The sequence below is a fragment of the Sminthopsis crassicaudata genome, chromosome 3 (assembly GCF_048593235.1).
Source record: "Sminthopsis crassicaudata isolate SCR6 chromosome 3, ASM4859323v1, whole genome shotgun sequence".
Classification (NCBI taxonomy): domain Eukaryota; kingdom Metazoa; phylum Chordata; class Mammalia; order Dasyuromorphia; family Dasyuridae; genus Sminthopsis; species Sminthopsis crassicaudata.
The window spans coordinates 395710908-395738625 of record NC_133619.1 but is presented as its reverse complement, the minus strand read 5'-3'; the positions used below and the strand labels follow the sequence as shown (position 1 = coordinate 395738625).

At 37.8% G+C, this 27718-nt stretch overlaps 1 protein-coding gene and 1 long non-coding RNA gene across 3 annotated transcripts in view; one reads left to right on the top strand and one right to left on the bottom strand.

Moving 5' to 3' along the window:
* Positions 1 to 760: 760 nt before the first annotated feature.
* LOC141562304 (uncharacterized) lies at positions 761 to 18960 on the bottom strand. The gene is made up of 3 exons (XR_012488192.1): positions 18804 to 18960; positions 15979 to 16153; positions 761 to 1998 (listed from the first exon to the last, which is right to left on the bottom strand). It is a non-coding gene; the product is annotated as an uncharacterized LOC141562304 (long non-coding RNA).
* Positions 18961 to 24497: 5537 nt separating this feature from the next.
* Positions 24498 to 27718, top strand: part of TREH (trehalase) — a 10728-nt gene continuing 7507 nt past the window's right edge. For both annotated transcript variants that reach the window (XM_074302300.1, XM_074302299.1), the window contains exons 1-4: positions 24498 to 24673; positions 25222 to 25322; positions 27280 to 27424; positions 27515 to 27602. In XM_074302300.1, the coding sequence (XP_074158401.1) occupies positions 24585 to 24673; positions 25222 to 25322; positions 27280 to 27424; positions 27515 to 27602 (423 nt within the window). In that variant the 5' untranslated portion in view covers positions 24498 to 24584. The remainder of the gene's footprint in view (positions 24674 to 25221; positions 25323 to 27279; positions 27425 to 27514; positions 27603 to 27718) is intronic.

The window sequence follows — 27718 nt, the reverse complement described above, 5'->3', positions numbered from 1 at the left end:
AACAAACAATTTTAAATTTTACATCTTTACAGAAGTCCAAAGTAGGAGGATGCTTTGCCAAGGACCTCTCCTCTTGGCACAGCTGCCTGCCAGGACTCCTGCCCGCTGTGAAGACATTCTCTTCTCAGTGATAATCTCTATTTCTCTGCCAGGACCTCTTGCCACTAAGGAATCTATCTTCCTAGCAAAGCTGGCTTCTCAGCTAACAATAAACTTCCCTTTTGTCATTCAGACTTTTTGGATTCATGAATTCTTTTCATGTTGGACCTGTGTTGACCAGAGCGGGTTCCCACAACTCTTTGCATTGCTACTAACCACTTCAATACTATGTAGACTATATATCAATTGGGGAATAGTTCTTATTCTTTTGTATATTTTAATCTGTTTCTTACATATCTTAAAAATGAAATCTTTATCAGAGAAAGTTGCTGGGAAGATTTTCCCCCCCAGTCATTTCCCTTTTAAAATTAGTTTTACTGGGTTTGTTTGTGCAAAATTTTTTCAGTTTTATGTAATCAAAATTAACAATTTTATCTTCTGTAATCCTATCTAATCCTGGTTTGATCGTGATCTTTTCTTCTATCCTTAGATCTGATGAACATTTTTCCCCACATTTTTCTAAATTTTTTATGATGTTTGTTTATATTTGTTATATATCCATTTAGAGTTTATTTTGATATGAATCTATTGTCTTCCATACTGCTATCCTGTGATGACCATGTTAGCATCCTGGATGCCTTAGAATCAGCCAGAGTCAGGATAAGCAAAAGTCCTTGGTCTTTATTCATGGTCTTTAGCAGTAGAAGTGAAGGGAATGGACGAAGGATCTCTGCGACCTCTCCTCTTTGTCTACTGCCCAGAAGTGACTCTGGCTCATCTCCCTGCACCTCCTATTCCCTCCCACAACTCTCTGTATACACCAAACGATTGGGCCAGCACAGGATAGTGAGAAGGACTATTTTCCAAGCATATTCTTATAGAGTATTGTCCAATCAATAATTAGCCTCAAGTGCTCGAATGTCCAACCTCAGTGCATTGACTCAAGAGTTTCAGCCCTTTACATCTCTTGCTTTCTTTTGTTTCAGAACACAGGTGGTTACGCCATCCATGACTTCTCAGGGATGTGAGAACCCCAAAAAGGAAGTGATCACGCCCCCCCCCCCCGACATCTCAGGAAGGGCGATGAAAAGCACCAAAGCGAAGTAGGGATTGCTAGTGGTTTTCTGGGCTGAAGGGTATTACATAAACACATAGCAATAACACACAGGCTATTAGTGATGACTTTCCCCACAGCCAATGCAGGCTCAGTGTGGCGTAACAAATGTGAATTGTACATGCAAGTAGTGACATAACAAACAATATGAATCAACACGGTCTTGTAAAAGATTTCCAGAAATCCTAGAAGAAGGGTATGTAAACAACTCACACATACACCTTCTTCAGCAGCCAAGAGACAGTCCAAAACCAATCTATTGTCCATTGCTTCACATGTCAGAAATACAATGATCCCTGCAAATTTTTGAAGTCCTGCAACAGTCTTTTTATGTGTTAGGGAATCTAATGATTCCAGCAGATTTTGAAGTCCTGAAACAGTCTTATCATGTCTCAGAGAATCCAATGATTCCTGAAGGTTTTCAAGTCCTACAACAGTCTTATCATGTCTTGGAGAATCCAATGATTCCTGAGGGTTTTCAAGTCCAACAACAATCTTATCATGTCTCAGAGAATACAGTGATTCCTGAGGGTTTTGAAATCCTATAACAATCTTTTCATGTCTCAGGGATTTCAATAATTCCTGAGGATTTTGAAGTCCAACAATTTTTGATGTCCATAAATCAAATGCTATAATTGCCAGGTTCTTTCAGTGGTGGGCACAGTCAGCAATGGAACTACCCAATGTTTCTTGGGTCTTCTCCTTCATTTCAAGGTTCTGTCCCATCTTTCTCTGATGTACAAGGCGAATACAGCTCATTGGTACTCATCTGATTCCTTCTCCATCTGTAGAGATACAAGCAAACCCTCTCCCCCAACCAGTTAACCTATCTGGTCCTTTCCATTCACCACTTTCTGGGTCTCTCCACATCACCTGGTGATTATCTAAAGATAGTGGAGCTGCTCACACTGGACATTGCCCTTCTGTTGGGTTATAAAACCTGTCTGCTGGAGCCAGTGCATCTTTGTCAAAGATTAAGAAGTTAATAGTATAAAGAGCTAGATTTAGAAGTTCTCTAGGGTTACCTGTGGCTCCCCCTTTCTTTTGTTTTTGGAGGAGCGTCTTAATATCTCTGTTTCTCCTCTCTACTATTGCCTGTCATTGAGGATTAAAAGGTATGCTAGTGGTATGAAAAATCTTATACTGTGCACAAAAGTGTGCCAAATGTTTAGAAGTATATGCAGGTCCATTGTTTGTTTTTATTGCTTGTGGCACACCCATAACTGCAAATGCTTGTATAAGGAATTCAGTGACTACTTGGGCTGTCTCTTTTGCTGCTGGTATTGCAAAAGTGAATCCTGAAAAAAGTCTACCACAACATGGATAAAAGACAGATGACCAAAATATTTATAATGAGTCACATCCATTTACAAAATTTCATTGGGTCTCAAACCACGAGGGTTCTTCCCTGGAGAAAGCGTAGGAGCGTGGAAAGGTAGGCAAGCTGTACAGGCTCTTACTATGCTCCTAACATCCTTTCTTATTATTCCAAAATGTAAATAAAGCTTGAGCAGCCTGATGATATTTAAAATGAGATTCTTGGGTTTCTTGAAATAAAGGAATATTGGCCATATGCCTTTGAATTACCATCAAAAATAGGACCTGGAAGGCCACTATGAGAGTGGACATACAAGATAGAAATCTTACCTGAATGCTTTCTCACTTGCTCTTGAAGTTCCTTAAAGAGCTGATATATATTAGTGGCTACAAATTTTATTTGGCTGGGGCACCTACTGAACAGATATTATATTTATATCTCCCGGATAATAAGTAAGGGCTAGAGTGATTGCATACAATTCATTCTGCTGAGTAGATTTAAAAGGAATTCTGACTACTCTCTTTATAATTAAGTCACAAGAGTATACAGCACAAATATTATGTTTAGATGCATCTGTAAATATAGTGGGTCCTTTAAGAGGAACTTTAGAAACCTTTTCTTCAAGAATCCATCTCCAATTACATAATAGTCTCGTTATCTTTAATGGAGACCCGTGTGTAAAATTTGGAGCCATGCTAATAAAATTTGCCACTCTGGGATGGTTTCACAGCATATATTAATTTGTGCATTAGTATAAAAGATGTATATCTTGTCAGGTCTTATCCCAGATAATTATATTGCTCGCTTAATGGTCTTTAATAAAATTCTAGCCACAAGCACTGGGTAAGGAATAAGGCTTTGTTCTGGTTGTGCTGGGAGGTTCATCCACTCTATCACACTGTCTCCTTGATGAAGGACTGCTGTGGGTGTCTCTTGTGTAGCAAAAAACTGATATTTCCAAGGGTTTTTGAGTGACTCAACCATATTGGATAAAGCTAGTTCAATTTGTCTCAAAGCCTCTTGAGCTTCTTTTGTAAGCTGGTGTGGTGAGTTAAAGCACTGTCTCCTCTTAAAATGTCATATAATGGTTGCAATTGATAGGTAGTCAAGCCTAACACTGGATGCATCCATTGGATATATCTCCTATCAATTTCTGGAAATCATTTAAGGTGTATAGCTTTTCTGTTCTTAAGGAGAGTTTTTGTACTGTAAGCCCCTTAGGATATACTTCATATCCTAAATATTGAAAAGGAGCATGTCTTTGAATTTTTTCTGGAGCTATGTGCAATTTGTAGTTCCTTAGTGTTTCCATGGTGTTTTGTAGACATGCTTCTAACATTTGTTCCTCAGGTGCACATCCCAATATATCATTCATGTAATGTAATCACATTACTTTTGGAAATGCTTTTCTTACTGGAGTAAAAGCAGCAGCAACATACATTTGACACATAGTAGGGCTAATTTTCATTCCCTGTGGCAAAACTGTCCATTCATATCTTTTATAAGGCTTAGCTAAGTTAATACTGGGCACTGAAAAGGCAAGTCTTTTCATATACTCCTTATCTAGAGGGATAGAATAGAAACAATCCTTAATGTCTATAACCCAAAGAGGCCATTCTCTAGGCCAGGAGTTCTCAAACTACAGTCCTCGGGCCAGATGTGGTATGCGGCCCGTTGGGTTATGGCAAATGGACTGAGGGGCGGAGACAGAGTATGAGGTTTTATTTTTACTATAGTCCAGCCCTCCAACAGTCTGAGGGACAGTGAACTGGCCCCCTGTTTAAAAAGATTGAGGACCACTGCTCTAGGCAATTGAGTAGGAGATGGAAGTCCAGGTAGAAGAGTTCCCATAGTTTCCTTCTGTTCATTTACCTTTCTTAATTCAGTCAACATCCTCCATTTTGCAGATTTCTTTCTTACAACAAATACTGGGGAATTTCAAGGACTTAGAGAAGGTTGTAAGTGTCCTTGGTCAAGTTGCTCTTGTACTATATCTACTAAAGCCTGAATTTTATCGCTACCTCAAGGACCATTGTTTTATCCACACTGGTGTATCAGTTTTCCATTGGATAGGAACAGGTGAAAGTGTTGGCAGGCCTTCAACAGCAGCCCTGCCTGAAAAAACGAAGTACTCATTTGTAATCCTAATTGTTGTAAAATGTCTCTTCCCCACAGATTGATGGGGATTTTTCAACTATAAATGGAGTAAAAACTCCTGTTTCACCTTCAAATATCCATCTCAAAGGGGTAGCACTAACTTCAGCTGCTATTGATCCTCTTACACCAGACATGTAGGTGTCTGCCTTAATCTTTGGCCAGTGACTGGGCCAGTTGGCACCTTTAATGACTGTGTGATCTGCACCAGTGTCTACCAATCCTTCTAATGGTATGTCATTTGTATAGATAGTGAGCATAGATCGGTCAGCTGTCACAGCTGCTGTCAAGTATATTCCTGGGTTTTGTTGCTTGAAGTCAGAATCTGAGCAATTAACACCAGATTGCTTATTAGGAGTCTGTATCAGTAAACCTGATGCTACTCCGCCTCCTGGTTGATAAGTTACACATTGTCTACCTGTATTAGTGACTAATATATTCTCTACACATTCCACAGTTTCCCACATCAGTGTATGGATGGACACTGTTTTGTAAGTACACTCAGGAGGTGAAATGGTCAAGCCTACTGTGCCTGGAGGGAAGGGATTCATAGGCTGGAGAGGAACAGATTTCACCTCTCCAAAGGGTATCTCAGTTGTCCCAGCTGCATACAAGTCTATTCTCCCCCATTGTAATCCCTTTCTCCCATCAGGTTGCCTCCTGGCTGATTGGTCATGCCCAGTGGAAGCCTCTGTTGCATTTTGAACATGGGGTATTGGGTGTTCTCCCACCCTCTTTTCTCACTCTGTCTCAATGCCAACATTTGAGTTTTCAGCCCTACTTTACCACATTGAAAGCATTGAGGAGTCTGTCTGGAAGTCCCTTGCCAAAAGGGACCCTGTCTTCCCATGGTGGGATCTTGGGAAGTCTGCATCATAGCCTGGCTATAAAAGGCATTTGTGCCCACTGTGGCACAGCATCTTATGATCTCCTCTAAAGTAGGATCCTTGCGTAGTCCTAGTATAATTCTTCTGCAAATCTCATTAGTATTTTCTTTAGCAAGTTGCCTTATCATAATGTCTGTTACTACATTTTCACCATTGGTTCGTATGACAGCTGTCTGCAAACATCCCACAAAATCAGCAAAGGGTTCATTTGGCTCTTGTACAATTTTTGTGAAGGCCTCTCCCTTGTTTTGATAACCCCTATTTTGATGGCAGCAGCAGCAATTTGCTCATATGCTGCTATGGAGTAATTAATCTGTACTAAAATGTCTGCATAAGAGCCTACACCTGTTAGCTGGTCATAAGTGATTGGAGGATTAACTCCACTTTGACTATTTTGTTGGGCTTGTATCCTACAGAGCTCACTATATACAGAAAGCCACAAGAAGTTTTGTCCAGGTTCTAAGCATACCCTTGCTACAGATTTCCAGTCCCTAGGGGTTAAGACTTCATAAGCCAAATTCTGTAATAACATCTTGACATAAGCTGATGTAGCCCCATAAAGAATGCAAGCCTTTTTCAGGTCTTTGAGGATTTCTTTTTTTTTTTTTCCTTTTTCTTTTTTTAAGTGCTTATTATTTTTATTTAACTATTTTTCCCTAATTACATTCAAAAACCAATTTTTTTACATTTGTTTTTATAATTTTTGAGTTCTAGGTTCTCTCTTGTATCCCCACCCATAATTAATTAACTCATGTGAAGTTATGAAAAACATTTCTATAAAAATCAAGTTGTAATACAGTAGTTCTAAGTAATGTCACCTTCTCTTAAAATTACTTTGTATTACTTTGTATATATTTTATAATTAATTGTGGTTATATTTTTATATCTTGCATAGAAAAATGCAAGATTCCTAATAATAGATTTTTTTTTCCTTTTTGTCTTTTGTAACATAGCCCATAGCACACACAGGATTACCCTTCTTTTTTTTTCCTAAGACAATTGTTGTTAAGTGACTTTCCCAGGGTCATATAGCTAGGAAGTGTTTTTTTTTCACATTTTTAAAATGAATTTTATAAATATAATTTTTTGACAGTACATATGCATGGGTAGTTTTTTACAACATTATCCCTTGCACTCACATCTATTCCAAATTTTTCCTCCTTCCCTCCACCCTCTCCCCTAGATGGCAGGCAGTCCCATATATGTTAAATGTGTTATAGTATTTTCAATACAATATATGTGTGCAGAACTGAATTTCTTGTTGCACAGGAAGAATTGGATTTAGAAGGTAAAAATAATCTGGGAAGAAAAACACAAATGCAGTTTACACTCTTTTCCCAGTGTTCCTTCTCTGGGTGTAGCTGATTCTGTCCATCAATTGGAACTGAATTAGATCCTCTCTTTGTTGAAGATATCCATTTCCATCAGAATACATCCTCATACATTATCACTGTTGAAGTGTACAATGATCTCTTGGTTCTGCTCATTTCACTCAGCATCAGTTCATGTAAGTCTCTCCAATCCTCTCTGTATTCATCTTGCTGGTCATTTCTTACAGAACAATAATATTCCATAACATTCATATACCATAATTTACCCAACCATTCTCCAATTTTTGGGCATCCATTCATTTTCCAGTTTCTAGCCACTATGAAAAGAGCTGCCACAAACATTTTGGCACATACAGGCCCCTTTCCCTTCTTTAGTATTTCCTTGGGATATAAGCCCAGTAGTAGCACTGCTGGATGCACAGTTTGATAACTTTTTGGGCATAATTCCAGATTGCTCTCCAGAATGGTTGGATTCTTTCACAACTCCACCAACAATGCATCAGTGTCCCAGTTTTCCCACATCCCCTCCAACACTCATCATTATTTGTTCCTGTCATCTTAGCCAATCTGACAGGTGTGTAGTGGTATCTCAGAGTTGTCTTAATTTGCATTTCTCTGATCAATAATGATTTGGAACACTTTCATATGAGTGGAAATAGTTTCAATTTCATGATTTGAAAATTGTATGTTCATATCCTTTGACTATTTATCAATTGGAGAATGGATTGATTTCTTACAAATTAGAGTCAGTTCTCTATATATTTTGGAAATGAAACCTTTATCCGAACCTTTAACTATAAAAATATTTTCTCAATTTGTTACTTCCTTTCTAATCTTGTTTGCATTAGTTTTGTTTGTACAAAAGCTTTTTAATTTGATGTAATCAAAATTTTCTATTTTGTGATCAATAATGTTTTCCTTTGGTCACAAATTCCTTCCTCCTCCACAAGTCTGAAAGGTAAACTATCCTATGTTCCTCTAATTTATTTATGATCTCATTCTTTATGCCTAAATCATGGACTCATTTTGATCTTATCTTGGTATGTGGTGTTAAGTGTGATCCATGCCTAATTTCTGCCATACTAATTTCCAGTTTTCCCAGCAGTTTTTGTCAAATAATGAATTCTTATCCCAAAAGTTGGGATCTTTGGGTTTGTCAGATACTAAATTGCTACAGTTGTTCATTATTTTGTCCTGTGAACCTAACTGATTCCACTGATCAACTAGTCTATTTATTAGCCAATATCAAATGGTTTTGGTGACTACTGCTGCTTTATAATAGTTTTAGATTGGGTACAGCTAGGCCACCTTCATTTGATTTTTTTTTCATTAATTCCTTTGAAATTCTTGATCTTTTGTTCTTCCATATGAATTTTGTTGTTATTTTTTCTAGGTCATTAAAATAGTATCTTGGGAGTCTGATTGGAATAGCACTAAATAAATAGATTAGTTTAGGGAGTACTGTCATCTTGATTATATTCGTTCAGCCTATCCAAGAGCACTGAATGTCTTTCTAATTATTTAAAATCTGACTTTATTTTTGTGGCAAGTGTTTTGTAATTTTGCTCATATAATTCCTGCCTTTCCTTTGGTAGATAGATTTCCAAATATTTTATACTATCAAGAATTATTTTGAATGGAATTTCTCTTTGTATCTCTTGCTGTTGGATTGTGTTGGTGATGTATAAAAATGCTGAGGATTTATGTGGATTTATTTTGTATCCTGCAACTTTGCTAAAGTTGTGGATTTTTTCTAATAGCTTTTTATTAGATTTGGGGTTCTCTAAATATACCATCATATCATCTGCAAAGAGTGATAGTTTGGTTTCCTCATTACCTAATCTAATTCCTTTAATCTCTTTCTCGACTTTTATTGCCAAGGCTAGCATTTCTAATACAATACTGAATAGTAATGGTGATAGTGGGCAACCTTGTTTCACTCTTAATCTTACTGGAAAAGGTTCCAATTTATCCCCATTACATATGATACTTACTGACGGTTTTAAATATATGCTCCTGACTATTTTAAGAAATAGTCCATTTTGTCCATCAATTGGAGAATGGTTGGGTAAACTATGGTATATGAATGTTATGGAATATTATTGTTCTATAAGAAATGACCAACAGGAGAAATACAGAGAGGCTTGGAGAGACTTACATCAACTGATGCTGAGTGAAACGAGCAGAACCAGAAGATCATTATACACTTCAACAATGATACTGTACGAGGATGTATGCTGATGGAAGTGGATTTCTTCAACATAGAGAAGAACTAATCCAATTCCAAATGATTAATGATGGACAGAACCAGCTACATCCAGAAAAGGAACACTGGGGAATGAATGTAAACTGTTATTTTTACCTTCTGAATCCAATTCTTCCTGTGCAACAAAAAATTCGGTTCTACACACATATATTGTATCTAAATTATACTGTAATATATTTAACATATATAAGACTGCTTGCCATCTGGGGGAGGGGGTTGGGGGAGGAAGGGAAAAAATCTGAATAGAAGTAAGTGCAAGGGATAATGTTGTAAAAAATTACCCATGCATATGTACTGTCAAAAAATGTTATAATTATAAAATAAAATAAAAAATTAAAAAAAAAAAAAAAAAGAAAAGAAAAAAAAGAAAGAAATAGTCCATTTATTCCTATACTCTCAAGTGTTTTTAGTAGGAATGATGTTGGATTTTATAAAATGCTTTTTCTGTGTCTATTGAGATGATCATATGATTCTTGTTAATTTGATTATTAATATGGTCAATTATACTAATAGTTTTCCTAATATTAAACTAGCCCACATTTCTGGTATAAATCCTACTTGATCATGGTGTATTATCCTGGGGATGATTTTCTGTAGTCATTTTGCTAATATCTTATTTAAGATTTTAGCATCAATATTCATTAAGGAGATTGGTCTATAGTTTTCTTTCTCCATTTTCAACCTACCTGGTTTAGGTATCAATACCATGTCTGTGTCACAAAAGGAATTTGGTAGGACTCCTTCATTCCCTATTTTTTCAAATAGTTTATATAACGTTGGGGCTAATTGTTCTTTAAATGTTTGGTAGAATTCACATGTAAATCCATCTGGCCCTGGGGGATTTTTTCTTAGCGAGTTGATTAATAGCTTGTTCTATTTCTTTTTCTGAAATGGGACTATTTAAGCAATTTACTTCCTCCTCTGTTAATCTTGGAAGCCTATATTTTTGGAAGTAGTCATCCATTTCACTTAGATTATCAAATTTATTGGCATAAAGTTGGGCAAAGTAACTCCTTATCATTGCTCTAATTTCCTCTTCATTGGTGGAAAATTCCCCCTTTTCCTTTTTAAGACTAACAATTTGATTTTCCTCTTTCCTTTTTCTGATCAGATTTACCAAAGATTTATATATTTTATTGTTTTTTTCATAGAACCAATTCTTAGTTTTATTTATTAATTCAATAGTTTTTTTTTTTTTACTTTCAATATTGTTAATTTGTCCTTTTAATTTTAGAATTTCAAGTTTAGTATTTGATTGGGGGGTTTTAATTTGGTCTTTTTTCTAGCTTTTTAAGTTGCAAGCCCAATTCATTGATCTTCTCTTTTTCTATTTTATTCAAGTAAGCCTCTAAAGATATAAAATTTCCCTTTATTACCGCTTCAGCTGCATCCCACAAATTTTAGTATGATGTCTCATCGTTGTCATTATCTTGAGTGAAATTATTAATTGTGTCTATAATTTGCTGTTTCACCCAATCATTCTTTAAGATGAGATTATTTACTTTCCAATTACTTTTTAGTCTATTTATCCTTAACTTTTTGGTGAATGTATTTTTTATTGCATTGTGATCTGAAAAGAATGCATTTACTATTTCTGCCTTCCTGCATTTAATTTTGAGGTCTTTATGTCCTAACATATGATCAATTTTTGTATAGGTTCCATGAACTGCTGAGAAGAAAATATACTCCTTTCTGTTCACCATTCAGTTTTCTCCAAAGATCTATCATACCTAATTTTTCTAATATTATATTTACCTCTTTAATTTCTTTCTTATTTGTTTTGTAGTTTGATTTATCTAATTCTGAGAGTGCAAGGTTGAGATCTCCCACTATTATAGTTTTGCTGTCTATTTCTTCTTGCAACTCTCTTAACTTCTCCTTTAGGAAGTTAGATGCTATACCACTTGGTGCATATATGTTTAGTATTGATATTGCTTCATTGGCTATGCTACCCTTTAACAGGATATAATTTCCTTCTTATGTCTTTTAATTAGATCAATTTTTGCTTTGTTTCATCTGAGATAAGGATGGCTACCCCTGCTTTTTTTACTTCACCTGAAGCATAATAGATTCTGCTCCAGCCTTTTATCTTTACTCTGTATGTGTCTCCCTGCTTTAAATGTGTTTCCTGTAAACAATATATTGTAGGGTTCTGACTTTTGATACAGTCTGCTATCCACCTCCACTTAATGGGAGAGTTCATCCCATTCACATTTACATTCACATTTACACATTTACTAATTCTGTATTTCCTGCCATCATAATATCCCCAGATTATGTTTTTTTTTTCCCCTTGCTCCCCCTGAACCCCTTCCCAAGTATTAAACTTATAGGCCCCACTTGCTTCATGCAGCTCTCCCTCTTTAGTAACCCTCACTCCTCCCTTTAGATCTCTTCTCCTTTTTTGTACCTTTCCCTTATTACTCTTTTCCTTTTCCCTTTTTCTCTCCCACTTTTTAATGAAGTGAGAGAGAATTCTCTGTAAAACAAATATGTCAATTATTTTCTCTTTGAGCCAACTCTGATGAGAGCAAGATTCACACAGTGTTCCTCCCCCTCTCTAATTTCCCTCAGATATGATAGGTTTTCTTTGCCTCTTTGTAGGATGTAGTTTCCCTCTTTTTATTTCCCCTTTTCCCCTTTTCTGATACTATCCCCTTTCCATTTCTATTTCCCTTTTTTATGTTATATCAGTAAAATCAAATTATACATGTGGACTTTATGTATATCCACAATAGAAATATAGTACTCAAGAGTTCCTTTTACCTTTTTCTGCATCTCTTGGTTGGAGATCAAACTTTTTGTTTAGATCTGGTTTTTTCCTTAGAAGCAAATGAAATTCATCTGTTTCATTAAATGTCCATTTTCTTCCATGGAAGAAAATGCTCAGCTTAGCTGGTAGTTTATTCTTGGTTGCATTCTAAGTTCTTTTGCCTTTCAGAATATCAGATTCCAGACCCTTCGATCCTTTAGTGTGGATGTAGCCAGATCTTGAGTGACCCTTATTGTGGCATCTCGATATTTAAAGTGTTTTTTCCTGGCTGCTTGTAATATTTTTTCCTTAGTCTGATAGTTCTGAAATTTGCCCACAATATTCCGTGGAGTATTTTTTTAGGATCTTTTTCAGAAAGTGTTCAATGAATTCTTTCAATGCCTATTTTCCCTTATGGTTGTGTTACTTCTGGGCAGTTCTCTTTGATGATTTCCATATAGGCTCTTTTTTTCATCATAATTTTCTGGAAGTCCAATAATTCTCAGATTATCTCTCCTAGATCTATTTTCCAGGTCTGTTGTTTTTCCAAGTAGATATGTAATATTTCTTTCAATTTTTTCATTTTTTTGGTTTTGCTTGATTGATTCTTGATGTTTCAGGGAATCATTCATTTCAATTTGTTCAGTTTTGATTTTTAATGAATTATTTTCTTCATTAGCTTTTTTTTTTACTTCTTGTATATGTCCAATTGAGTTTTTAAATGAATTATTTTGCTGTATGGAATTTTTATCCATTTCACTATTTTTTTTTTTTTTTAGTGAGTTATTTTCTTTTTCTAATTCACAAATTTTACTTTCCTGGGAGTTCTTTACCTTTTCCAATTCACAAATTCTGTTTCCCTGCACTTCTTATGAGTTTTTTACCTTTTCCAATTCACCTTTCAGGAAATTGTTTTATCTTTTCCAGTTCACCTTTCAAGAAGTTGTTGCTCTCTTGCATGGCTTCTCTTTCCTTTCCCCATTTTTTTTCTAGCTCTCTTTTAAGATTTGTAATAGTCTCTTCTAGGACAGCCTTTTGTGTTGGGGACCAACAATTGTCTGGAGACTGTCTGCTATTAGTCTCCTTGGGGTTGAAAACCTGCTCTCTTTCTGTATAGAAGCTATCAATCGTCCTTTTAATTTTTTTACTCATTTTTTATTGACAAAACAAAACTCTCTTTTCCTCCAGAGCTGCCCTCTTTTATCCTCCCAGAGAATGGGCGTGGGATAATGCAAGGGTTTCCCCCCTTTCTTTTGATTTTTGAGTTTTGTCTGGATGAGACTTGAGGCTGCTCTCTGCAGGAAGGGAAGTCGGCTCTCTACAGGAAGAAGAATCTGTTGGAGAAATTTGAGTTGACACAGCAGATCTCCTCCAGAGAGCGATCGGCAGTTTCTGGAGACAACAGTACGTTACAAATTGGCGTCCACAATGTGGGGCAAGGACTTTTGCTTATCCTGACAAGGACTTATTCTGAGTCCTTCAGAGGAGCTAGACTGGACCATTGCAATTTGGCGCCCGAACAGGGACAGACACGATCCTGATTCCAGTGGAAAAGCCTCCGATCCAGATCTCAGTCTTTCTGACCCAGAACCATGAGTAACAAGGAAACTTTGTTAAAGATTAAGTGAGCGTTTTAATAGACAAATAAGGAACTTAACTTGTTAAGGGCTAAACCAGCAATCTCTTATAGTGAAATGGGGTAAATGCCTTCTGTTCAAGGAAAATGTTTAGAGAGCATCATCAAGGTTATAAAAAGCCAAGGACTGATTATAATTTTGGAGGACATTATTGAACTTTGAAAAACTGTGAAGGCCATATGTCCTTGTTTTTCTCTGGAAGAAGAATTGGATCCAGATGAATGGGAATTAGTAGGAAAGCAATTAGGTGAACACTACACATACCCTTTGATCCAGCAATGCTACTACTGGGCTTATATCCCAAGGAAATACTAAAGAAGGGAAGGGGACCTGTATGTGCCAAAATGTTTGTGGCAGCCCTTTTTGTAGTGGCTAGAAACTGGAAAATGAATGGATGCCCATCAATTGGAAAATGGTTGGGTAAATTATGGTATATGAATGTTATGGAATATAATTGTTCTGTAAGAAATGACCAACAGAAGGAATATAGAGAGGCTTGGAGAGACTTACATCAACTGATGCTGAGTGAAATGAGCAGAACTAGGAGATCATTATACACTTCAACAATGATACTGTATGAGGATGTCTTCTGATGGAAGTAGATATCTTCAACATAGAGAAGAGCTAATCCAATTCCAATTGATCAATGATGGACAGAATCAGCTACACCCAGAGAAGGAACACTGTGAAATGAGTGTAAACTGTTAGCATTTTTTGTTTTTCTCCCCAGATTATTTTTACCTTCCGAATGCAATTCTTCTTTTGCAACAACAACAAAATTTGGTTCTGCACACATATATTGTATCTAAGATATACTTAACATATTTTATATGTATGGGAATGCCTGCCATCTAGTGGAGGGGGTGGAGGGAACGAGGGGAAAAATTCGGAACAGAAAGGATAATGTTTTAAAAAATTATCTATGCATATGTACTGTAAAAAATGTTATAATTTTAAAATTAAAAATAAAAAAAGAAGTAGAGAAAGGATACAGAGTTAATCAATCAATTAATTAAAGTTAATTAAAAGTCAGAGTAAATGTATTTATTTTTATTTATTTTATTTTATTTTACTGAGGCAATTGGGGTTAAGTGACTTGCCCAGGGTCACACAGCTAGAACATCTTAAGTGTCTAGGGCCAGATTTGTACTCAGGTCCTTCTGACTTCAGGGCTGCTGCTCTGCATCATCTAGCTGCCCCCAGTCAGAGTAAATTTATGCTTTTTTTTCTTCTTTTGTATTCAGACTGTACCAGATCATAAACAGCTGAAGTTGTTCTATCTTTGATGCATAATTTCTTTTCTTCTTTTTTTAAAGTTATTTGTTACTTAGTGGGTTTATCAGGAAAAAAGTCTAGTCCACCATCTTGTGGCTTATGTGGTTTACAAGGCATAAAGAACTAATTAAATTACAAAATAAATGATATTAGTAGCTTAAAAAAAAAAAAAAAGAGCATGTGCCTTCTCCGCCATCTTGACTCCGCCCCTGAGAATTTCTATATCAAAAAGAGTGTATCTTCTACTTTTTTGACCTGAAGAGTTAAACTGTTGAATCCTGGTATACATATTGATTTTCAAATCAGCTAAATCCTTCCCTTCTTCTGTGGCTTTAAGTAGTGCCTTTTGCAATCTAGTCATAGGAGGGGGGGTGATTGCTGGGAGGAGGTGCTGGTGATATCACTGCCCCTCCCACTACTCCTCCTCCCTCCATCTCAAAAGGTGAAGTTGAAGGGGGCATGTCAAGAACAAGTTCTGGTTTAGGTAGGGTTGAAGCTGCCTGGTCAGAGGGAAAATCACCATGTCCTTCACCACACCCTTCATCCTCACTTAACTCTACATGCCCTTTAGTGATATTGCTACTAATCCGTTCATTATCTTCCTCTTTTTCCTCACACTTCCTCATCTGGCTGTTGTTAAAATTTTTCTTATTAATATAACTTGCAGGATTCTTTAAGGCCAATTGTATTATGTTGTATATATAGAATATTTCCTTTGAAATTGAATGAGGACCTTTATCATTGTAGTATTCACATGGTTGTTCTCCTACCAGCTTCTAATTATCTAGCCCTATTTCTTCTTCCTTTAAGAACCAAGGGGATGTGTGTTCTAATGTGCCCAAGAGTCTAGCGATCTGCAACCAAGTTATAATTAAGCCTTTTCCCTTGATTATCTTAAGCATGCTTTCTATAGTGCCCCCTCGGGATGGGGGTGGGGATGGGGCTGGGGGAGAATCTTTTCCTAACATCTGTCTCATTTCAGCTAGAAAAGGTTACTAGTTTAGCCCTTAACAAAATAAGTTCCCTGTTTGTCTATTAAAATACTTGTCCTATTTCCTGGTCCCCGAGGGCTTCTTCAGTGAAATTAGGGTCCTTGAACCTGCATTGGGCACCAAATGTGATGACCACTTTAGCACCCTTGATACCTTAGAATCAGCCAGCGTCAGGATAAGCAGAAGTCCTTGGTCTTTATTCTTGGTCTTTAGCAGTAGAAATGAAGGGAATGGCCATGTAGGATCTCCGGGACCTCACCTCTTCGTCTCCCGCCCAGAAGTGACTCTGGTTAGTCTCACTGCACCTCTTAGTTCCTCCCACAATTCTCTGTATACACCAAACGATTGGGCCAGCACAGAATAGTGGGAAAGGTCATTTTCCAAGCATATTCTTATAGAGTATTGTCCAATGGATAATTAGCCTTAAGTGCTCAGTTGTCCAAACTCAGTGCATTAACTCAAGAGTTTCAGCCCTTTACACTATCCAACTTTCCTAGCAGTTTTTGTCCAATAGTGAATCATTATCCCAGTAGTAGCTGGGATATTTATGTTAAAGGAATGCCAAAGTTCTAAATACATTTGCTTCTTTATGCTGTGCAACAAATCTGTTCCACTGATTGTTTCTTGATTTTTTAAACCAGTACCAAGTTGTTTTGAGAAATGATACTTAGTAGTATAGTTTAAGATTTGGTACTGTGAGGCTCTCTTAGTTTTTCACTTCATTATGTCCCTTAGAGTCTTAATATTTTTATTTATTATTTTTTCTATGAAACAATTCTTTGGCAGTTTGTTATGGCATTGTATAAGTAAATTAAGTTAGGTAATATTGTCATTGTCATTATATTGATTTATTCTACCCATGAGCAATTAACATTTTTACAATTATTTATGTTTATCTTTATTTTTGTAAAGAATGATTTACTGTATTTATTTAGTTCTTATATATATCTTGATAGATAGACTCTCAGGTATTTTATATAATATGTAGTTATTTTAAATGGAATTTTTTTTCTATCTTTTTCTGTTAGATATTCATTAGTATTATGTAAATATATTGATATTTGTGTGTATTTATTTTAAATCTTTTGAATTTGTTGAAGTTACGTTTCAATTTATTTTTAGTTGACTCTTTAGAATTTTTTAAGTTGGAATACATTGTTGTACTGTTGGAATACATAGGAACCACCTGACAGTGGCTGCTGAAGATCCAACCCAGACCTGCAGAATGGATCTCCTCTTGTGAGAGGATGATGACGATACAAGGAATCTGAGAGGCAGTTGCTGTTCTCTGACCTCTCTCCTTTTCCCTCTGCCTCCAATTTATCTCATTCCCAGTCTACAACACCTGTGTCAGCAAAGGCGGCCCTGCAGCTTCTTTAGATGCAATGATTCACAGCTGTGGAGGCTCTCGGAGAATTGACCTGTCCCTTAACAAAGTACACCATCATATTATCTTGAAAAAGTGAAAATTTTGCTTCCCCTTCATTTATATTTATTTCCTCAATTTCTTTTTCTTGTCTTATCAAAGCCAGCATTTCTTGTATCTTGCTAAATGGAAGTGACATCCTTGTTTTATTTTTTATTTTCTTGGAAAGAATTATCATTTAGCTTTATTACATAAAATGCTGGCCCTTAAATTTATATATATATATATATATATATATATATATATATATTATAGCTCTGAATATAGATATGGATACAGATATAAATATCATTTTGATGATTTGGTTTTTGACCTACTAATTTTTTTAGGATTAAGTTTTTTAGTCTTCAGTTGATTTTTAATACTTTTTTTTAGTAGCCCTTTATTTAATATAATTTTTATTGTATCATGGTCAGTTAGGAATGTGCATAATATTTCTTCTTTTCTATATTTTTTTTTGACATGTCCTATGGCATGATCAGTTTTTGTAAAGATATATATATGTGTGTGTGTGTGTGTGTGTGTGTGTGTGTGTGTGTGTGTGTGTATATGTGTGTGTTCCTATTCAATAATCATCAGAAATCTATCATATCTAATTATTTTTTTCAAATTCTATTTGGGTTTTAAACTTGTTTTCTGTTTCTTTTTTTGTTTGAATTTATCTATAGACAATAGAGATAAATTGAGATTCGCCCACCATTATGGTTTTATATTCTGTTCCTCCCCTATAATTATTTAGTTTTCTCTTTAAGTAATTAGAAGATAGGTTATTCAGAGCTATCTGTTGCTTCCAGACAATTATCTGATGTGGTGTAAGAAAATTTATTTTAATGCCTATTAAACCTCTGGTTCTGAGTCTTTGTCCTTGAAACTCATTTCAGGGACTTCACCTAAAAGAAATGATCATTAACAACCTATGATTTGAGGACATTCAAATTTCTCTCTTTTTTCTTTTATCCTTATTTCAAGACATGAGAGACTGAAGATTGAGCTAACCTCTTTTGTCCAAACCCCACCTAGATGTATAGCCATTGCACTCTATGCAGGTTTGGATGGAAATAAATTCTTTGAATAGATTGCCCAAGGCTGGGGGTAACTTAGAATTAAACGACTTACTCAAAGTTCAGATCCAGTCTCTCACTGTAATATTAATTCTCTCATTAATTTTTTAGGTCAATTAGACTTGATTGGGGGGAAGGGAAACACCCCTTTTTCATATACACATAAGTCTGAGTGTGCTACCATGATTGTCTTTGATCTATGAGAGAGATAGCCAAATGACCATCCTTTTATCAAAATGCTGACATTATTAATAATAAAATAACTAAATCACCCAGAATGTATATATCTCAAACCTTTTTAAATTCTACATTTCCAAAGAAAAAACTATAGGTACTAGGATACCAAGGCCCCCTCCTTTCCATTCTCTTCTTGGATTTACATGCAAAATTAAGCCAGGGAAAGGCATAAAAATTGGCCAGGCCATGGTTCTCTACTCCTGTTCCTTACTTCTATCTTATTATGAATATCTATCAGCAACAGAAGTACTAACCTTGCTGATCTCTCTCTAAGTGGAAAGCACCCTTTCCTCATCTTCAAGTCTTGAAATCCTCGGCTTCCTCCAAACTTCAGCCCAGGTGCCAACTGCTCTGTGGTCCTCCAAACTAGGGTTTAACCTCTTCAGGCTGATGGAGGTGAACCCTGAAACTGTCCACATGATAGGGTGAACCCTGAAACTCTCCTCTGACAGAGACCCACCCTTCAGGGCAGTTAAGACATCTGGCCAGAGATGTGGTCACACCCTCTATTGAGTTGAAGATTAGTCTGGGACCACTCCCAGTAACTCAAACTTCTAAGATAAATGATCTCTTTTCTATTAGAGATTTAAGCCTAGGGATGGTCAACAATTGAGGAATTCTCATTCAATTTTGAATGGAAGCCCAAGCCTCAGACAACTCTGAACCCCACATCTTTGCAGAAGTCCTAGACAGGATTATGTTTGCCAAGGAAGCTCTCTTCTTGGCAAAGCTGTCTACCAGGACTCTTGCCCACTGTAAAGATATTCTCTTCTCATTGCTAACCTTTGCCATATCCCTAATAGGATCTTACCCACTGAGAAGTCTGTCTTCCTAGCAAAACTGGCTTCTCAGAAAAGATAAAAATCTCTTTGCCATTCAGACTTTTTACATTTTCAAATTCTTTCGCATTGGACCTAGAGAGGATTCCCCACCCCAATTCTCACACCTCATCACTACTATTAACTTTGCCAAGACCACCTTGTATCTCACTACTTATCTGTATATATCTGCATATAAGTCAAAACACTACCCACCATCCCTCTCCAGAAGAATGTAAGCTTCTTGAAAGCAAGCTTCTTTGAGTCATTAATGCCTAGTACAGAGACTGACTTAGAGTAGGTGATTAATAAATGCTTATTGAAATATATTGGATTGAATTAAAAAGTCTGGTCACCTGAACTACCTCACTAACTAAACCTTTGATAAAGGGAAGGGGAGAGAAGAGAAGAGAGGACAGGAAAATTAACAGAGAGTAATTATACTACTTTACTGTTTAACAGTGTTCTTCTCATAATAATCTTTAATAAGCAACCTACTGCTCTCAGTATGAATATTGATATTTGCATTTTGCAAATGTGGAAATGAGGTTCAGAAAATTTAACAATTTATCTAAACTCATGTGACTAGTAAATAAAGTGCTGAGGCTCTGAAACTAGGGTTTTTTCCCCAGCATTCCCCTCTTAATCAGACTCCTCTGATTTGATCTGAATTTTCCTGGATAATCCAGAGGTCCTTAACTCTCTCAAGTGCTCAGCTTCAGCAGTGTTAAAAGAAATGATGAGGCTGGGATGGTCATCCCATAGTGCTGCTCTTTGTTGGGCTTTGGGGCTGGACAGGCAGAGGGGTTGGGCACCTGGCAGGCAGATTCTGTGGAAAGCAGCAGAATAGACTCCTGCTCTCAGAAACACTTTCTGGACCCACCCACAGCCCAGTGGCAGGTGGCAACTGCTGATAAATATGTATTAAAACTTGCAAACTTTTAAGAGGCCTAAGGTATAGCCCTCTGAGTGCAGAGAGGCCGAGCTTGGCCCTGTCACTTTCAGTTCCCTCTGCATGGAGCTACAAAAGAGGCGTGGGAGGGCATTGGGAAGTAAGATGCTATAGATAAACACCTGTCAGGTGAGTATGGGGTTTAGAGGACAACAGACATATGTAATAAAAGAGGAAGGGGCAGAGAACTGAATAACGAGTCACCAACTAATATTTTCTGCTCAATAAATGATTCTCTTCATTCATGTAAGCTTTACCTCCAAACATTTCAGTGTTACATTCCAGTCCCCAGTCTTCAATACAGACTGATTCTCCACTGATTGGGGGAAAAAACAAACAAAAACCAAAAAAGTAACAGGGCTAGAGTATGAGGCCAGATGGTAGGGAGCTAAGATGAAGAGAGACCTCAGTGAAATTTCATATCCACCTCTCATTAGGTTTTAATGATTCACAAAAACAAATACAGTCCTCCCCCCAGAATACTAACCTCTCCCTGTCATCTCCTTCCCCTCTCCCAAAGTTTCCTGTCCTTTACTTCAATTGCTACTGAGCTTTACCTACCTAAGGTTACTTAGTTCACTTAGGAACTAGTAGAAAGGACTTTGACAAGCTGGAGCATATCCAGAAAAGGGTAAGCAAAATGGTGAACAAACTGGGGACTTTGCCATACAAGTGTAGTAAAGTAGTAGGAAGGCACTTCTCCTCATAGCCATAGAAGTTGGCAACCTGTGTCAACTGTCCTTCTTACCTTGGCTTCATTGCACTTGGGTTTCAGAACTTTTTACCAGGAGAGGAAAGAAAGAAAAGAAAAGAAAAGAAGAAAGAAAGAAAGAAAGAAAGAAAGAAAGAAAGAAAGAAAGAAAGAAAGAAAGAAAGAAAGAAAGAAAGAAAGAAAGAAAGAAAGAAAGAAAGAAAGAAAGAAAGAAAGAAAGAAAGAAAGAAAGAAAGAAAGAAAGAAAGAAAGAAAGAAAGAAAGAAAGAAAGAAAGAGAGAGAGAGAGAGAGAGAGAGAGAGAGAGAAAGAAAGAAAGAAAGAAAGAAAGAAAGAAAGAGAGAAAGAAAGAGAAAGAAAGAGAGAAAGAAAGATAAAGAGAAAGAAAGAGAGAGAGAGAAAGAAAGAAAGAAAGAGAGAAAGAGAGTAAGAAAGATAAAGGGAAAGAAAGAGAGAGAGAGAAAGAAAAAGAAGGAAAGAAAGAGAGAAAGAAGGGGAAAGAAAGAGAGAAAAAAGAAAAAGAAAGAGAAAGAAAAAGAAAGAAAGATAAGAAAGAGAGAGATAGAGGGATGGAGGGAGGAAGGAAGAAAGAAAGAAAAAAAGAAAGGAAGAAAAAAAGATAGGAAGGAAGGAAAGAAAAAAAGAGACGAAGCAGACTCCAATTCTCATATTCATTGACCTTTCATTCCTCATCCTGGTTACTCATAAGAAATTTGCTGCTTGCAGAGTTGCTAACTATGGAAAAGATTTGTGCTAAATATGGAAAATCTAAGTCTAAAGATTCTCTTCAACAAAAATGAAAGAAATAAAGGGAGCCCAGTATAGAAATATGAATGATGTATGAGACAGGTAATTTATTCCCACACAGAAAAGGAAATCCAAAGCAATGCAGATTGTGAATTAAAACAGAATCCAGTAACTTATTTTTACTAGTACAATCAATTGGGAGATGAACATTCAAGCCTCACTGAGATAGTCACCATCTTTTTGGTAAGGCTGCATGTTCTAAAGGGAAGAGTATAGCAGAACACGTAATATAAGGACCAGTTAAAGAAAACTGAGGATGTGTAACTTGGAGAGAAGACTTTTGGGAGAGTAGGAAACTACTTTGCGGGCTTTTTCTGAAGGGCTGTCAAATAGGAGAGAACCAGGATCTTTTTTACTTGGTCCCAGAGGATAAGGGATAATAGATGGAAATTACCAAGAGGCAGGTTTTGGCTCCATCTAAGGAAAAACTTCCCAACAATTAGAGATCTCCCAAAGTAGCATGGGCTGGTTCTGGAGATCCCAGGTGGAATTCTCCTCACAAGTAGCCTTCAAGGCAAGACTGGAAAACCACTTGTCGGGGCATCGAGGTGGTACAGTGGCCAGGGCATGGGCCCTGCAGTCAGGAGAGTTTGTCTGTCTCAGATACTTGGTAGTCACTTAGTTGTATATAACCCTGATTGCCTCACCAAAAAAGAAAAGAAAATCACTTCTTGAGGATGGAATTCCTGTTCAGGTACCAGTTGTACTCTAGTACCCTGAGCTCTACAAGGGGGCACTGAGTCCTGGGATTGGTGGGGAGGGGTCTAGACTCTTCCCATGGCATCCTTCTTTGTTCTGCCCTGGCTACTCCAAGCTTTTTTTTTTTTTTTTTTTTTTTTTTGTTACATTTTCTGCCCCTTCAAGTCAGTTTCTCTGACTGTAGAGCAGTTGGGGATGCTCAGACCAGCTTTGTGTCCAAGATAGTCATAGAAAGCAGCAGGCAGAGAAAGGCATGGAAAGAGTCTGCCAGGGGCAGACCAAGTGATTGGAGTGGTAGAAATAGTGAGGAAAGAGAGCCACCAAGGACCACTTTAGGAGAGGAGGTGCATTTGTGTAGAGCGAGACTGGTCTAGAGGAACCATTGCATGGAACATGTTAGAGTTGACTTTCCTGGCTCTGGTCGACTTTGTAGGAGTTTGGGGACTTGCCTTAGGTGTGAAGTGATAAGTCATGAGTGATCCCCTCTTCCTCATCCTTCCCCCTGACAATGACATGGCATGGCGTGCTGGATCAGTCAAAAAAGGAGAACTTTCAACTAATGGGCTCTTGGCTAAGACTCTCCACGCAGCAAGGAGTATTGGGCTATGCTTTTTTTTTTAAAATTTTAATAGTTTTTATTTACCAGATATATGCATGGGTAATTTTACAACATTGACAATTGCCAAACTTTTTATTCTAATTTTTCCCTTCGTCCCCCCCCAGATGGCAAGCTGACCAAACATGTTAAATATGTTAAAGTATAAATTAAATACAATATTTGTATACATACCCAAGGGATTTTGCTGTACAAAAAAAATCAGACTTTGAAATAGTGTACAATTAGCCTGTGAAGGAAATCCAAAATCCAGGCGGACAAACATAGAGGGATTGGTAATTCTATGTAGTGGTTCATAGTCATCTCCCAGTGTTCTTTTTCTGGGTGTAGCTGGTTCAGTTCATTACTGCTCTATTGGAACTGATTTGGTTCATCTCATTGTTGAACAGAGCCACGTCCATCAGAACTGATCATCATACAGTATTGTTGTTGAAGTATATAACGATCTCCTGGTTCTGCCCATTTCACTCAGCATCAGTTCATGGAAGTCTCTCCAGGCCTTTCTGAAATCATCCTGTTGGTCATTTCTTACAGAACAATAATGTTCCATAACATTCATACACCACAATTTACTCAGCCATTCTCCACTGATGGGCATTCACTCAGTTTCCAGTTTTTGGCCACCACAAAGAGGGCTTCCATAAATATTCTTGCACATTCAGGTCCCTTTCCCTTCTTTAAGATCTCCCTGGGCTATGCTTTTTTTCCTACCCCTCATGTACACACATGAAGCATCCTCTGCATGAGGTGGTAGACTAAATGCATCTCCTCTACTTGTTTTTTCCTTTCCTGAATAGGTACTTTGAATATGGTTCTGAAAGTGCATTGGAGGTGACTTTGGGAGTTCTGGAGACATGAAGGTCCTGGGTCTCAACAACTCAGAGATGACTGAGAAGCAAGGAAGAGTACCCAGCAGCTACTTCAGGACTCTTCAAGATGAAAACTCCCAACAAGAGGCCTGGCCCAAGCCTGGCTGTTTTCCAGTACATAATCTAAGAGTCATTTGGACAGGTGAAAGTTGAAATATCTAATTAGCAGTATTGCAATCTGCTTTATATTCTGATAAAGTTTAAGCCTCTCATCAGATTGTTGAGAATTTATGTGCTCCTGTAGAGTTGATGATTTACTAACAATAGCTATTAGTTAAGTCACTGAATCATATTTTAATTTATGTTAATGCATGAGTCTTTTATGTGGATACATATATATCCCTATAAAAGATTATATGGGACCGTGGAAAGGAAGAATAAGGGTGAGTCAGGTTCTCAGGTCCAGATGTACTAGTAGGGACTTGTTGGAAACAGATGTCCTGACTCACCCAATTCCTGTGATATCCTTTTTATCTGGACTTTGACAGCAGATTAAGAAGCAGGGAGGAACTCTGTCCTTACCAATACTTGGCACTGAAACTCTGCCTGTTCAGTGCCCAACCATGCAGGGAATAAACAGGTTGCTTCAACTGGGCCTCTTGCTGGGACTGGAGCTGGGGCTGGAGGGGGCCTTGCCTCCCCCCTGTGACAGGTACCTGGGCCTGGGTTCCAGGGTTTGGGGTTGGGGAGGAGAGCGGAAGGAAGGGAGGAAGGAAACCCAAGAACCTAAAGGCCTGTGAATCCGGGAAGTTAGAAGGGGGCTGAAGTCTTTCTTCTCTGTGCCTCCTTCTAAAACACCTTTTGTAGTCCTTTGCATGCCTTTTGTAAACGTTTATTTTAATGCCCACTTGAGAGAGGGTTACTAGTCCTGTGAGAAACTAGGACTGTTGTTTCCTGGAGGTTCAAGAGCCGTGGCAGTTCTGAACATCTTGCCCCACTCTTAATGGGAACCCACCTTACTGGGGATGAGAAGGTGAATGGTTGAAGTCAGGGTGAAAAAGAAACAGCTCATAAGTTACCACACACCCCATTTCTCCACACCTTCCCCTTTTGCACCTTTCTTTTCCCTTGATTTTATCTTTTACCTAAGCTCACCTTGATCCAAACTGTGGGGGCGGGTGGGGGCTGCTGAGTGGGGAGCACACTGTTTGCTGCTGATTCTCTCTGCTTTGCTGCCTGAGCTGATGTCTCTCCCCCCAGTCAGATTTACTGCACAGGGGAGCTCCTCCGGCAAGTGCAGATGGCCAAGCTCTACGAGGATGATAAGCACTTTGTCGACATGCCTCTGACCAAAGCTCCAGGTGAGCACAGTGTGCTGTGATTGGGGGAGGGGAATGGCCCCAGCCCACTCCCTCAGCCTCCCAATGGTCCTGCCAGTGGCTCTCGGGCCTGGCTAAGAGTCAGTTTCTTAAATGAGCTCAGGAGGCTGAACCATGGGCCCCTTAGGCTTAAGGGTGAAAAGGCTCCAATCCAAATTTCTGAATGGTTGCCCGAAAAGAGGGATTAAATTTATTCTGCTGACTCTAAAGGGCAGATCTGGGACCCATCGAGGGGTTGCAGGGAGACAGACTCTGAAATCGGTATGAGGAACTGCTTTGTAGAAGAGGCAGCAGCTTACAAGAGAAAGAGTACAGGACTTGCTACCAGGTCACCTGGGTTTTCATCTCAGCTACTGCAGAGACTGCCTGAGTGATTATTTAAACTTTTGGAACTCTGGCTTTTGGGATGAGAAAAACTCACACTCTTACATATGATGACATTCTGAGAACCGCAAGGGTTTCTAGAAATCTTTCAGAACCTTTCGCTTGGTCTGTGACCTCCTTAGGATGTATCTGGCGCTCCCAGTAGAGCAATTTTACCAATCTGGAAAGACTTTGAGTATATGACAAGTAATAGCTTGCATGCTAACCCTGGGTTATCCTAGCTAAGCTCTGAGAGGCTCATTAGCAGATGAGGCACAGCAGGAAGCAAAATTCAGACTAAGATCATCTACTAAATTACCCACCAATTAACAGGCACTTGCTGTGTGCAATGGGTGAGGCCCTGGGGATGTAAGGACAATGATTGGAACAACAGTGATCTGTATTGGTGGGCAGTCTTGACGCCAGTGAAAGTACAGATGATCCATCTGTCACATTTCTTAAGCATCTGCTGGGTGTCACGTACTGAGGAGACAAAGTCCAAAAATGAAAGAGTCCCCTACTCTCAGGAAGCTTAGTTCCTCATAGTGTTGAAGGAATACAGTTTCCCAAATAGAAAGTTTATTTTTTTTAAAATTCTAAACCTAGCAAATACCAAAAACCAGAACAAACAACACCCCCTCCAAAAAAAAAAAACAAAAAACAAAACAACTTCACATAAGCATTTTAATTTGCAGAGCAAAGCAAGAAGAATATTTTAATAAAAGAATAAAATAAATTCAATCCATCACTTTTAAAATTGCCTTTCTTCTCTGTGCTGCCTTCTAGACTACCTTTTATAGTCCTTTGCATTCTTTTTGTACATGTTTAAAAATATTTCCATATCCCTCTTTTTTGTATGTGTGAGGCATTTGCAATTAAGTGACTTGCCAAATTATACAGCTAGTAAGCATCTGAGGCTGGATTTGAACTCAGGTCTTCTTAATTCCAGGGTCGTGTTTTATCCATGTCCCACCTAGCTGCCCCATCCCTCTTTTTTTTCCTTTCTTATTTTTTTCTTTACACCACCCACCATCTACCAACTCCCTTCTCAATCTAAAATAAACTGAAATTTTTTTTGGATAACAAATTAGCATAGTCAAGCAAAATAAATTCATACTGGGGCCATGTCTAAAACATAAAATACAAAGTTATAAGGAAACTTTGCTATTTACCTCGATTTAGGAAATCATTTTGACTGGCAATCGGATGGGCTTCTTCATAAGGTGGGAGAGGAACTCTTCATTAAAGGTCTTTAGGGATTCGTGTTTCAGGTGGAGGTTGGACTGGTCAGGTCCAACCTTTGTGTTCTGAAATTGTGTTCTTTTATTTATTTATTTTTTTTTTTTATTATAGCTTTTTATTTACCAGATATATGTATGGGTAATTTTACAGCATTGATAATTGCCAAACCTTTTGTTCCAATTTTTCTCCTCCTTTCCCCCACCACCTCCCCCATTTGGCAGGTTGACCAATACATGTTACATATGTTAAAGTATAAGAAATTGTGTTATTTTAGATGGCAAATGCCATTCAGCAGAGTTCGGGTCGCTTACTCCTCTTTTCCATTACCCCTTAGACCAAGTTCTAAAAGACTTTGATGAACTACAGAAATCCAGTGGAGGCAACCTTTCTCGGGACCAGCTGAAAACCTTTGTTAATGAACACTTCACAGACCCAGGGCAGGAAATGGAGACCTGGATTCCGGATGACTGGAAGGACAGGTACACATGTCTGGGGCGATGCTCCAGGTGAGGGCCAGGCAGTCCAGACTGAGGTTCCAAGTCACTAATACTGGGATTGTTGTTTTCTAGTCCCAAATTCCTACAGAACATTTCAGACACCAGACTCCGGGCCTGGGCAGCAGATCTGCACAATCTTTGGAAGAAGCTGGGAAGGAAGGTACTGGATGAGATACTTGGGATGGGATGAGGAAGCAGGCTAAAGAGAGGGACTTTTCTAATGGACAAGGCACCCTGTCCTTTGATGGTGAGGATATTGAAATTATAGGCAATTGG